Genomic DNA, 14950 nt, shown 5'->3' on the forward strand with positions numbered 1-14950 from the left:
ATCTTTCAATTTCTCTTTTTTATTATATCATTAATAAATGCGTATTTTATGAATTTTTCCAAAAAGAGAAAATTTAATTTATTTTATGTTTTTAGAAAAAGCGAAAACGGATCGTATAATTTAATTTTCCAAAAGAAAGAGAATCATTTCATTAATTTGCATTCGAATATGCACGATGGCATGCGAAAAAATATATATATTTTAACATACAATATAAAGAAATGTTTATGAGATTTATTCATTTGTAACATTATAATTCAAATACAGCTGTGGGAGAAAACAAGAAGGCTTTTTAAGAACGATCGAAGTCGAATGATTATTTTATTTGAACAATTTTATCTCTGTCAATCGAAATTGAAAATATTGGAACATCCGAAATGGGTGAGTCGTTAGAACGTAGGTATTGATCGGTGCAGTTGTTTCACTGTATTCTGCGGTATCGCGTACATGCTTGTAACCTACGTATAACATTAGTTCTGCATTGCGTCGCATCCGATGATGCATCTGAAATTGATTTTAGAATAATAATAATTAAAACATTGTAATTTCACAATTATTGAAAAAAATTGTTATAATATACCGTAGTATTCAGCATTTTTTACATACAAAATATACGACATAACGAATGATATAACAACGAAAGAGATAATTTTATATGCAAAAAATAATTTGAGAATGTGGGATTGATTGAACCACGCTTTATATTTTCAACAAACTTGATATTTTTGCAAATACTATTTTTTGCAAATACTGTTTCTACTCGCATTTAATTTGATTTTTCTTATTTTTAGTATTTTAATAACAACAAAGTCACAATATTTTAATATTTTTTTTTAAACTTATAACTGTTTATTTTTAATATTTTTATATTTTAATATTAATACAATAAATATTTTAGTATTATTCTTATAATTGTATACTTATAATTGTAATAATAGAATTTCAAAGTAATAGTTTTTTTAATACTTGCGATATAATGTACAGCAATATATATATATATATATATATATATATATATATATAATTAAATTCTTTTTACATTTGAAAATATTATACGGATATAATATCAATTTTCTATATTATTATAGTGTAACATACACATAGTTGTGAAATTAAAAGTATTTTATATTTATTATATAAGAAAAATAACAATTATATTATCGTAATTGAAAGTTTTCTGTTTATGCACACATTAAAAAAATTATTCTAATTGTAAGTTCTATTTTATCAATACTCGACATTATAGTTCAATGGTTAGTTAACAGATACGTTAAAAGATGGAGCTAATAGTCTTTATATGTGATTTATATGATTTTTTTTAACTATATAAATATCATTTTCTTTTTGATCAAAATTGTATCAATTTTTAATTTTTAATTCAGAAAGTACTATTCGAATAATCGGGAATATTATTTCACTAAACTTATGATGATTTTAACGATCACATAATCTTGAAATATTATGAAATAGCAAAGTTCATTCGGAAAATCTATCTGCTATTTTGTTATGACATTCAAAACATTGTATTTTCGAAATTGTGCCAAATTTTTCCTTTAATTATATGAAAATTTAGTTTCAATTTATTTACTAAAAGATAAAGATATTAATTTTTTATGTGATTTTTAAATCTAATATTTTACATAAATGTAAGCATCAAATTATAAAGTTCTGTTTTCATAAGATCTTCAATTTTATTTGCATATATTTTTTAAATGATAATAAGGAATACATTACATATAACTAAAAAATGCACTAAGGCCAGATCTTTTACTTTTCACGAGTCATTGATTTACCTAATGTATATCTGACATAGATGTTTTATTTTTAACCACTCAGACAAGCAGGTGGGAATTGCGAGCCTTTGCTAAAATGGCCAAAGATTATTATTCACGTATATCACTGCTTTGGCGATGTTTCGAAAAACGCAGTGTTGTTGCCAGAGATTGCCGAAATTTTGGCATCTTTTGACGGACAAAAGTGCATTATTATTGAGTAATAGAACATATACAGAAATTTAATGTTTTTTGTTGGTTTCCCGATTTTATTGCTTTAGCTACTTCATTAAAATTAATTGTACTCGCTCAAATTAAAAATTAGCATTAGTTAAAAAAATTGAAAATATATTGTTTGTATTATATGTATATTTTTAATTATTATTTTATTGCTAATTTTCAAAATTACTCTATTTTCAGAATATTTGCTATATTTTTAATGCAGGAAAATACATTATTTATTATGCGAATAATCTAACATAATATATTATAAATATTATTTCGTCGAATCCTTTGAAACATGATATTTTTTGATATTGCTTGAAAAACAAATTTTTTCATTTAATTACTAATTTTTACTTTAATAGTTTTCAAAGAATTGTGGAAATGTTATTTTATTATTACAATTATTTTAAATTATTTTGTAGGATAAAAAGATTTTTTTAAATATTATATTAGATATAAAAGATCAATAATAATTATTTATTTGAGTTTTAAGTATAAATAATTATTTATTTGAGTTTTAAGTATAAATTTAAAAAATCCTGAAAAAACTACTAAACCATAAAAACTATTGTAATAAAAAAATTCATTACATTATAATTTTTATAAAGGGTTAATCTTGTCACTGATATATATTAACAATAAGTTAAAGACTGAATTAAAAGAGATGGGTTAAAAGGACTATGGATAAAAAGAGATATTTCAAATATCCGATACGAAAACAAAATTCGCACAATTGCTAGTTGTATTATAAATGAGAATTTTTAACACGCAACGCATGCGCGACAGAGTTAGAACTGCAAAGAAGGGGTCCGTTCTGATAGTGCGTGGGCGCCTTGTCTGCGGAATTGCGTGTTACCCTTATATCTACCTCTATACAACCCTCCCTTCCGTTCATTTATTTATGGCGTCTTACTTTTTCCACTTTCGAAATTTCCAACTTTCGCGATTCGCCGATAATGAAAGAGATATATAGATAAATAAATATAGATAAATAAGAGATAATATATATATAGATAAATATACATAGATAAATAAAAGAGATGTATATATAGATAAATGAATAGAGAAGCATTTATAGTCGTTCTAAAGGACAGACTTAAAAAAAGCGTGCAAATTATAAATGTATTTAAGACAATAAAATGCTTAGATTAACGAGAATTTTTTTATAGAACAATGATTTTAATTTTTAATGTGACATGAGAAATAATATATCCGTTTCATACTTACGTTGATAATATAACGATAACATAATGTTTGCCTTGATCATTTACATACAACAAAAAAGTTATATACGAAAAATAATATATATTTACTGTCGGTATTGTTCATCGTCTTTATAGAGTGATGATTTGTTCATGGTTGGCTGTTTGATTACGCAAGACTCGAGCGATGTCTCTCACATGTCATGTAATCAACATCAGGTGTAATTCTTCATTGATTTTCCATTGACATATTCAATCCGATTAAAGTTAATAAATCATATTAAAATAGTAAAGGATATTAAAAAATTAGTTAACTTTTTTGGATTATGTATTAGAATTTTTGTTTGAAATTAAAAAATGGGAATTATAAAAAATTAGTTTATTATTGTATAAAATTTATTATATTCTACAAATATGTTCTCTTTCTTCTTTTCTCTTTGATATAAAAAAATCACTTTAATTATAATTTAATTATAATTAAAATACTATTATAATTTAATTATAATTAAAATACTATTTGTTTACTTTTTTACGTCATGTATTATTATTTTACAGAATATTCCATGATTATGCATAAGAGTATACTGACGTAATGACTATTCGACTAGATGCCATTCCTCTTAGTATTAATGTGGCTTTCAATAGCAATGCTTATGAAATAGCACGTATATTATGTATAATATTGTGTATGTACATTAGCTTAGTATTGAAGGTCCATATATATTGATAAGTCATGTTTAAAGCTAAATATCTAAATTTGTTTGAAAGGAAGACTCAACCTGTAACTGTTCTTCTTGTAATATTATAGTGTATAACGTAGATTCTCTCCTTTTCTTCATTAGCGGAGTCTGTATCGTGGAACGTCATGGACAGATACCTCATATAATTGTTGTTAATGTGCAAACGACCGCTATGCAACATTTCCAAGTGCAACGAATACACAAAACATACCTGTTTTTCTGTTGATGTGTACATATTCTATAATAAAGATGTTCTATACAAATCGAATGAATGATGTGCTCCGATTTTGTCGCGTCGTATGTATGATATATCTAGAGATATCTAGGCAGATAACAGAATTCGATTTCTTAATATTCATATTTAGAAAATATCTAAATAAATACATAAATGTAATTTCAAATCGTTAATTATATATAATAAAAATTAAATTATCTTATTCATTAAAATATTTTATGCGAATAGTGATGTATTTCCAAGTCGGAGCAATTCTGAAAATGCAATACAGTTTTTCACGTTAGAAATTTATGAAATGGCTCAAATTAATATTTTTAACCAACAATCATTAAATACTTGATATATACGCATGTAAAGCTGTGTATATCTACATATATTTAAAAAATGACAAATTACTCCAAAATTCGTACAGAAGAAAATTTTCTCCTATTTGTGTATATTTTTTTAATTTTTTACTATAAATTATCCGAACTCTTTTTCAAGGCAATTCTAAACACAAAGCAGTTTGTACAAATAGCTAAAATAATTTTTTTTTAAGATTTTTAACAATATTCGTTTTAATGTGTTTCTATTACTTACAAAGAATTATATAAAAAAAAACAAATTATTGAGCGCGATTGAAGCTATTTATGCTTGAAAATAATCAATAATTAAGACATTTTGTTATTACAGTATATATAACATCGGATGTATAATGTATATCGATTAAGAAATCGTAAAAAATACAATATACACGTTATATTTATATGAATCCAAAAGTGAAAAAATCTTGCTAAGAATTTCCTTTCTTTCATTTGTCGATACTTTAATTAATTTAACCGAAACGACTAAAAAACCTACAGGATATCTATAAAATCTCTTTCTTCGGGTACCATCATAATACGGTTCTCCGGAACGGTTAGTCTCTCGCAGTCGCTGCGAAGGCTACCTCATAGTAGTCTTCTAGGTACGAGGTTCCGAGCAATATGGCGATGAGTCTAGAGGGTGGGAGGGGGAGGGCTCGGCGGGGAGGTGGCACGAGAGACCTCCAGTGGGTCGATAACAAGCCTCAGTCCTCATCTCGCTGTGTACGAGCTACGCTGTTCTCCGCAGTTCTCTCTCTTTCTCCGAGAAACTGACAGATACGTAAATCAACGTCGGGCGCTTCTTCTCGCGCGAGTTCACTCTCGTTCTCGAGAAGGATAAACGGGATCGCACCCTCGTCGTCGCTGCCACTGTTGTCGTTGTCGTCGTCATCGGCCAAGTGCGTCATTCAGCGCGCGCGCGCGTACGCCATTACTTCCGCGAGCGTTCACCAGGCACGTAGAGGAGAGGACATTCCGTTCTGACGGTACCACACGCGCGATACACGCTCGGCGAACAGTGAAGGGAAGTGCGCGTCGCGCGAGGACTCCGAAAAAGTGCGCGTAAGGATGGCGGACTCGGACGTGTGCCCTGCCAAGAACGCCGACGAGGGCAACCAGGTCTGCAAGCGACCCGGCGCCGGCGCCAACCACTCTGCATCGGCCAACCCGTGCTTCTGGAATATTCTAAATCCCCGTAGGTTTTTTCCCCCTCGACGCTCTCTCCCTTGTTTCTCACGTCTTCTCGCATTCGATGTTCGTCCGAACACGATCGTTCTCCACCTCGATCGCCCTCATCTCCGCACGCACATCCGACACTTTGAAACGTTCCCGCATAGACAGTTTCTCCGATCGGGATCTGACAGATACGCGTAAATCAAATACGTTTTTTTCCACCCTAACCGAGTAGGCGTCTCTATCAGAGTTGTACCGTAGCAGACCGTAGGTAACTTTTGCAGCACGACGTTGTGTTTTCACGATACCAAAGACACCGGACGAAATTAGACTCCGGGCGATCTCAATTAATTTTTGTCGACGCTTCCATGTCGGTGACCCAGGCTTCCTTCTGCGCAGATGCCACCTGCTCGGTATCGAAGAATCGCCGATCGAAACTGGGTTATCGATCAGTCGGTTACCTGCAAATAACATTTACGTCAATATCTGTTCCATTCGAGTTTATATTAAACCTCGAAGAAGTCTATGAAACTCGCTTGGGCTTTTTTTATGGTAGACGAAGTGTCTATAGAAGAAATGTCAATACTTGGATATGCGAGGAAGGAACTGGGAACAATTCGATTCACTGCGACAAAGAAGCAGGAATTAATTTACTTTATTAATGGTTTTTTTATATGTTGATATGTTTGGTGTAACTAAATCATACTTTCAACAATGAAATAAATATATATTACACATTTATAAAATATTTATCAAATTTATTTCAATTATACATTAATATCATGTATTATTTGACGTTTAAATGAACAGACGTCTTAGAAGACTTTCAAAAGTTGGGTATTTTATTAATACTCAGTGCTTTTTATTAATACTTTTTTATTAATACTCAGCTTTTCAATTAGAATTTCAATATTTTATAAATCACTAATATGGCGATATAGATAGCGAATCGAAATTTACTTTTATAACACACGTTTATTTCATGAATAGATGAAATATGCTTTCTCAGCACATTGGACTAAGTGTCACGATTTGTTGCAACCTGGAACAATATATTATCGCGACCTTGAATTACATAATGCCACGCGAGCCATGACTGACGTACAACCGGCTCTCGAACTTTATCCCGTAGAAACATCGTCTTCAAAGAATGTGACACTGACAATTGGTTGCTAAGAGTACATCTCTCTCTCTCTCTTGCTCTATTGCATAACTGAATTATCATTATTTTTATTATCGAGATGAAACGACCTGTTTAGCAAGATAATAATTTCATTTATTTTTAATCTTGTATTTTAATCTTTTATCTTTTTGTAATCTTTTTATATTACCTCTTATATATATTTACGAGGAAAATATTAATTAATAATTACGGGAAAAAGTATTGATTGATATTCTTTTTTTAAGAAAATATTAATATCTTTATGTAAAAAATTTTGTCTTATTTTCATTATAATTGCGTGTACCATTGTCTATATTTGGTTTTCTATCATGTTTTAAAATAATGTTTGTATAAAATTAATTTTATTAATTTTATTTAATTAATTGTGTGTCTTTTAATATTTTGGAAAATGGATCGGATAAAATGTATTTTATGTGGAAAGTATGTCACGTACTTTGCTGAATCATCCGATACAACGCACCAATATTGTTAAATGCATAACTATTGTATCGTGCTATATCTGGAACAAGTATAAGCAGAAGGCAACTTTTACAAACGTCCATTGCCATGAATAATAAGTTTTTAAATTTGTATCATAAAAGCAAAGCTTACGGCCGGTAGCAAAGTTCGGTCGATTTATTGATTGTGAGCGATATATTTGACTTCAAAGTCAAAAACATAGAACGGAATATATCAAATTCCAAGGCGACAGAAGCTATATTGCGTAGTACAATATGATCGATTGCCTTGGTTGATTCTTCGTAATTTGCACTCTAATCTGTAATTTATTTAGATTATTTTATGAGGTACATAAAATCAAAACTCGTGATTATTTTATGAGGTACATAAAATCGAGGTATGATACAAATAGTATCGAAATTTTTGATCCATCAAGTATGCGCTGATATTTAGTGTCACGTTGTCCTACCTTTCTGCTCACTTACCGTACTAATACTTTGAGTATTGCGGATGAGGTATCCCCTCCCTCCCCCTAATCTGTTGATTAAAGTCTATAGAGCCGTAAAATTATGTCGACGAGGGTGACAAACTCTCTTTTATTAATATTATATTTCTTTGTGCACAGAATCTACGATGAAACATATTTCATAATTATTATTTTTAATATATGAAATAAAAGAGCACACATATATACATATTTGTCAAATTTTTAACTTTTACTGTAAAATATTTTAAAATTATAAATATTGAATTGGTAAATAAGAAAAAAAATTGGGTGTTTGAAAAGCACTTAAATACCTAAATTGCGTACTCAGTTGCATTAGATTATTTTAACAAGGAAAAAAGATATGCGCATGAATGATAAGAGACTTATGTATTTGTGCACTTGATGTCAAGTACGATACACATCGATATAATGTCTACGTGTTAAATGAAAGGATATTGACTTATTCTTTTGATTGCCTTCTATCTGGTGTACTTGTTTATGTCTGTGTCTTGCTTATTTATTCTTTTAAATGATGAAAATGGTTTTATGCGCAGAGATATGACTCGTTAGATGAGAATGGCTCGTGTGTCTAACATTTTAAGTTTTTTTTAAAATAATGTCACAAATTTTCCACAAATGGAGACGATGAAAAATAAATAATTTAACAGAATATTGAGAGATATTCTATGTATATGTAATTTAATGATGAAATGAAATTTAATTTTATACACAAAATGCATAATAAGCGCGATATTTGATAAATGAGTGGTTTATTCTTTTCGCTGCAACTCTGATAGCCTTTAGAACGACGCAATTAATTATCCGGTAACGATCCCTCGTACCTATCGATTTATTATATGGTTATTAATAGAAGCGTAACCTGAAAAATAAACTCAAAAAGAAATGATACATTTTATATATGGGATAGTTATATCTCTTACACAATTCTTCAATTTCTCGATTTTTATTCTTTATTTTATACGATGCACAATTTTATTTCTTACACATGTCTTTCACGATGAACGATTTCTCTTTGGAAATAGGGAAATTATTTTATCGATGAGCAATAATTTGCATGATTTATATGTACTTGCGGAGAGAAAAAAACGATTTTTTGCGTTCATTGATAGTGCACTTAATATATCTTTATCATTAATCCATCTCGCTCTCTCTCTCTCTCTTTCTCTCGCTCTATTTCTTTTTTATTTAAAATTATCTCAAGAACGCTGACAGAATTAATGTGTAATATTAACATCATATTAACACCTTTTTTAAACGCGTGCAAATAATTTTCGTGCCGATCTTTTGTTTTATCAAAATTGTAGTAATTTGAGTTAATTATTATTATCCTAAGATCACTTTATGTAGAAATAAGAATTCACAGATAATATTCATCAAATTAAATAAAAACTTAATATTAGATCGAAAAATTAATCAGAGTTAGAAGCGATTTTCGGTTTTAGAAAATAAAAAATGATATACAAGATTCATCTCATTAAAATCGAAAATGTCTATTAAGTTATTTTAAGAAGCTTAGGCTTTAGAAAATTTTTCGTAAATATTAAAGTAAAAATTTATAACATTATTATTTTTAAACATATTTTAATATATTTACAGTTAATAAAATATATTTTTTCTATAAATTTCAAACTTTTTTTATCATTCCATATAATATTAATTGAGATCTTTGGATGCAAATTCGTTTAGCAATAAAATTTTAAATTTGGATAATTTTATCATTATAGGGTAAAAAATAAAAAAAAGGATAATAATGAGGACAATCATATTGTTAATGTGAATATTTTTTTATAGATATCGATTAACAAATAAATTAAAATATATTTAAAAAAGAATATATATGTAAAGAATTTATAAATGTTACTTTTTAAAATTAATCTAAAATAAAATAAAGACTTTTGCTACTCCAAACTTTAATTCTGTTATTTAATAGGTTGTGCGCTTCTAAATATAGTTAATTCTTAGTTGTTGATCAGTTTAATGACTCACATTCTGTATGCTTAAGAATTTAATACTAATGCACTACAATTTTATTATTTCCAGATGCATGGTTTAACCCTGAAAGACTGAATCCGAAAGGTAAGAAAACAGAGAAAGTAAATATTGTTTTTTTTTTATATTTGTTTGTACAGTAGTAATATATATAATCAATCATTTTAATGAGAAACATTTTGCAATCATATGCGTGTTATAACTTATCAAATATATTTATTAAATATAAAAATTTTTCATGGTCTTATCATCTTTCTCAATTCAAAATGGCATAAGCAATATTATAATACATCATTCAGTCTTTTTTAAATTTTTTCGCGTATACAATTGACATAATTCCAATTTAATAAAATTAAAAAACACAAATTAATATAACTCAATTCTATAAAATTCGTGCGAAAAATTTATTATTAAAAATATTATAATAGATTCTGGAGATAGAATTAATACATCAATCGGAAAGGAAAATATGTCAAGTTAATTATAGCTAATTTTTGTGTTCATATTGCAATTGTGGTATAAGCGATTTTCTCTTATTATTAGTCGAGCTTGACGTTTATCGCGAAAGGTCATAAATAAAGGGTCAGATGTTTCCCAAAGGGATAAGTTGCAATAATTGGACCGGCACAAAACACGACAATTTCGCATCGACGGTTCTTCTGCCCATCCGTTGTCCGCCATTCTCAGACGTTACTAAATATAACGTCCAGCCAGCCTCTCACATTGGTCCAGTGCCAGTTTTCCGAAGATCCTCGTCTCAGGGTTTTCGAGCAGCAGTTCCCTTGATGCGAAGTCGTCGGAACCGAAACGTCGGTTCACGGTTCTTTCACCTATCGGGTTCCTGGAGTCATCGCACTCTTATCCAATCGATCGATCGGATTCGGTGGTCACATCTTTTCGTGTGATTAATTGCCGATAGAGTACGGATGTTCCAGATATTCGTAGGGAAAATGGCCATCACGAAGGAGGAACGTGAGTAACGATGATTCGCGAGAACGATGATATTTAGCACATGCGCTGGTACTCGATGAGATCGAGACTGCGTGCGAATGCAAGAAGAGAACCCGGGCTCGATAATAATAAATACGAAGGTGAAATGTAAGCAGCAAGGAATATAAAACACACAATATCATCGAGACGTAACAAAACTTAGACATAATATAAATTACAAGAAATAAGTGAAAAAAGATAGACGCGGTTAAAAACAGACGAGTGATATGCAAATAGTGTGTCGATAAGAGGCTTAATCTAGAATAGTGTGTCGATAAGAGAGATTAGATTATTTTATTTTTCATTCACTTTATATTCTTTTTTTATATATCCTTATTACCTATTTTATTTTCGGAATTGATGGAAAATAACATGAATAGTTTGAGAATTCCTATGCTCTGAAGACAATTTGTTAAAGTAAAATATTAATTTATGTTACGTATATTCTTTGTTTAATTCTGGCGATGCTTTGACAAGAATCCGGTCATCATTAATTGGCATAAAGAAACAATTATCTGGCATTGCAAGTCGAGCGATTAATAGTCTAGATCAGTGTTACGACCCTGAGAAGAATCCAATTATAGATAGCTCAGAAATCGCCGGTAAAATATTTCGTTGATATTTCACTGGTAACATCGTGATGCGACGAGCTTATTCTCTTCGGCTTTCCTCGCGTTCATGATCGTTCAAAGAAATTGCAAAAGCAAAAAAAAAGTTAAAAAGAGAGAGATAAATAAAAAGTGACAAATCTTGCCGGTGTGCGATTTGTGACAAGATTTGCGAATATTTGTCTCAAAGTTACGATATGTTTTTTTATGTGTCGTATTTTTATTCGATATTTTACGAGTATATTTTTGCAACGCGGTATCGAGCGATAGTGGTTTTACTTTATTACTCACACCTAAACTAATAGCTAAGAAGTCCAGAGACTATAATAGACATTGCGCATAACTATATTATATCTGTCTTCTTTGCATTTTCCTTTGCATTATTCATCATTTTTATGAGTTTTAAGTACATGCGATAATATAAGCGAGTAAATAAATTGGACGGTTTCCAACGAATAAGTATTATGTCATCAAGATATTACTCGGCACATACCTTAATTATACGTATTTTTAAATAATATTATGTTAAGTATATAGTAAGACATATACAAGAAAAGGTAATTTTCCCAAAATATCACATATATATGCACGCATTCGAATTTCTTTTATTTTAAAATTTTGAACAAAGTAAATTGAAAAATGAACCAGATTTGACAGAATTCAAATAATCCATTACACATTATGCGCGCATAAAAGTGTAATATATTACTGATATATAATGAAAAAGAATAAAAAGACGCTATATAAATAATATTTATTTTATAGAAAATAATTTTTGTTTCGAGCTAATATTTTTCGTTTCTTTATAGTCCTATATGATTGCAGTAAAATGAATAACTTTTTAAATTCATTTCAAATTAATGTAATTTCAATTGTATTTTTACATATTGTGCTTATAAATTTTTAACTAAACTGATATGTTAAAATTAGAATTATTTTTTAGAATTCTTTAGAAGCGATTGATTATAGATTTGACTTCATTTATGAAAACAGTCGATGACGTATCCGTTAAAATAGCAGCTTAGCCCTGTCTTTTTCTTTCCGTTGGATGACGCATAGTACAGATAAATCCAAGGGGAAACCACTCGCACGTACAAATCGATAAAGCGGTGCCATATATGACGTCGCGTCGGCTGTAATGCATAATTTTGCACCATAAGCGAGTACGACGGTCACGAGAATACAGAGCGAGTGCGTTTTATTTCTTATCATGGTCACACCTAGTTATACAGAGCTATGTTTTAGCTGTAAAAATCGTTAAACTATTGCTATCTGCTAATCGAGAAATGAAGATTGAAGATGATATAAAGCTTTGATAAGTTTAATTTCGATGTACATACGAAAAAGGACCTTATGTCAAACGTCGCGATTTCGTTTATTCACGAGAACATTATCTCTCGCATTTAATATAAAATTATATCGATATTAATCGTTGCTAAAATAATTAAAGTAAGTGCTCCGAGTCTCGATAGTTGTAAAGACGACCTTGTAAGATAGTTATTCAAGCTTTTCAAAGATCCGCAGTGCGGCAGCGTATCATTCTATTCTACTTCCGCGCGTTCGATGCACTGCTCTGATCCGATTATCACGTAATCAATTAAACCTAGGCTTCCTTGCTTCTTTGTAATTTTTTGTGTAACAAATAATTTAGTTTTTCTTTCCATGATACGAGAATATTTTATAAAGATTACTATAATTTTTACTTATTAAAACTATAATTTTTAGAAAATAATAGAAATAGAAGTTTATGGAATTTTTTTGTAAAATGTTTTTTAAATATGAAAAAAATATTTAAGATATATAAATATTATTATTAATATGAGATATATAGATAATTATATAGATGTATTACATCTTATACAGGAAAGAGATGCATGTTACTGCATATTATGAAATAAAGTTTGACAATAGATTAGTGATAAATAAAAATAAATAAAAAAATCAAAATATATGAATAATACACCATTTTACATATATAGTTAGATATCTTTTATTATCGAAAAATGAATAATTACGCGTATTTTCTTTTCAGACTTAATATGCTACATTTTAGATAAATTATAATTATAATTTTATGTTATTTAATATATAATTTTATATAATTTTATATTTTAAGTTATTCTTGATAATACAAAGGCTGACTAATTGTTTCGATATATAAACATGTTTAATTCTGTCTTTACAATTGCGGATAAACTTCGTATAAAACCTCTAGTTACGCTACTGTTCCACGTTCCAGCCTTCCCCTTCTCTCTATTTTTCTCCCGTTGCTTCTCGCCCCCTTTTTCTCTATCAATGAGCCCCTCTCTCGCATAACCAAATCCTCGCTGAATCGTTGCTGAAACAGTCGTGCATGTGACTACCGTCGTGAAATATTCTCGGGAGATCCCTTTAACAAGAAAGATCCTTGTGACAAGTTAAAAGGATGGGTACGAAGGTACGAAGGAACATTCAAAGAAAACATTTGAGGGAAGTTCTTCCAGAGCATGGTCCCGGTAAGTCCCATGTTTCTATGCATCCCCACGACTCAGTGAGAACTGGTTTGATATGGCGGTTGTCGATCTGAGAGAACATATGGTTGGGAATACAACACGTGGTCTTATTCCTTTACAACGTACTACGTACGATTATTCAAAAAACTTCGCTTCAGCTGGATAACATTATACTCTCATAAGAAATTGAGAATCTCAGCAATTATTATTATTCTAACTAAATTAAAAAATTAAATTAATAATTAAAAAAAATATTCAGCAAAAAATGTCGCGAAGTAATAGTTTTATTAAAAGTAGTAATTTTTTAATAAGAAAGATTATCGGTCCAGCAATATGAAGTTTATAAACTATAATAAACGGAATTATAAATTATATATATATATATATATATATATACATATATATATGTATGTATATATATATATATATATATGTGTGTGTATGTATATATATGTATACATATTATTATAAATAAATAAAATTTTTTTTTTAATTTAAAAAATTTTTAAATACCATGTGATTTTAAAAAACTATATAAATTTTATAATCAGTAGCTTTCAATTCTTTTAAAATAAATAAATCGGTTACTTTATATATGAAAAATATATACTCGTTTTAATACAAACTTAATACTGATTAATTTCTAATCATAATATTTTTCGTTGATGCTTCATATAATACATAATTTATATATAATACAGTATGACAATGATATTAGTAATTGTTAATTTAATTTATAGTTAATGCGTTTTTATCTTTATATTAAAATGGTAATATGTAAAAAATTATATGTCATAAATAATATATATGTCATAAATTATATGTTATAAAATGTATTTGTTTTATATGGAGTGAGACTTACTTAATATTTTTATATCGACTAATTCTTATTAAAGTAAATTGTAAAAAATATAAATCTTTCTTATCAAGTGTTATCTGGGTGCACAGTTTTAAATCGTATAGCAAACATTGCATAATACAGCATATTTTTTAAGATATTTGCATATTGATTATTTTTTTGCGTAACATATTTTTTTAATAACATATGCCA

At 29.0% G+C, this 14950-nt stretch overlaps 1 protein-coding gene across 4 annotated transcripts in view; it reads left to right on the forward strand.

Annotated features, from left to right (window-relative positions):
• Window positions 1-14950, forward strand: part of LOC105258612 (reticulon-1-A) — a 29026-nt gene that overhangs the window by 9814 nt on the left and 4262 nt on the right. The window contains exons 1-2 of one of the 4 annotated variants that reach the window (XM_020029794.2): window positions 5211-5713; window positions 9861-9896. In XM_020029794.2, coding sequence (XP_019885353.1) covers window positions 5587-5713; window positions 9861-9896 — 163 coding nt within the window. In that variant the 5' untranslated portion in view covers window positions 5211-5586. Of the gene's footprint in view, window positions 1-5210; window positions 5714-9860; window positions 9897-10574; window positions 10782-13710; window positions 13903-14950 lie in introns of those variants that run through there. The other 3 variants (XM_011269966.3, XM_020029796.2, XM_020029795.2) reach the window with 3 other exon arrangements.

Source organism: Camponotus floridanus, unplaced genomic scaffold, assembly GCF_003227725.1.
Source record: "Camponotus floridanus strain SB8 unplaced genomic scaffold, Cflo_v7.5 scaffold15, whole genome shotgun sequence".
Taxonomy (NCBI): domain Eukaryota; kingdom Metazoa; phylum Arthropoda; class Insecta; order Hymenoptera; family Formicidae; genus Camponotus; species Camponotus floridanus.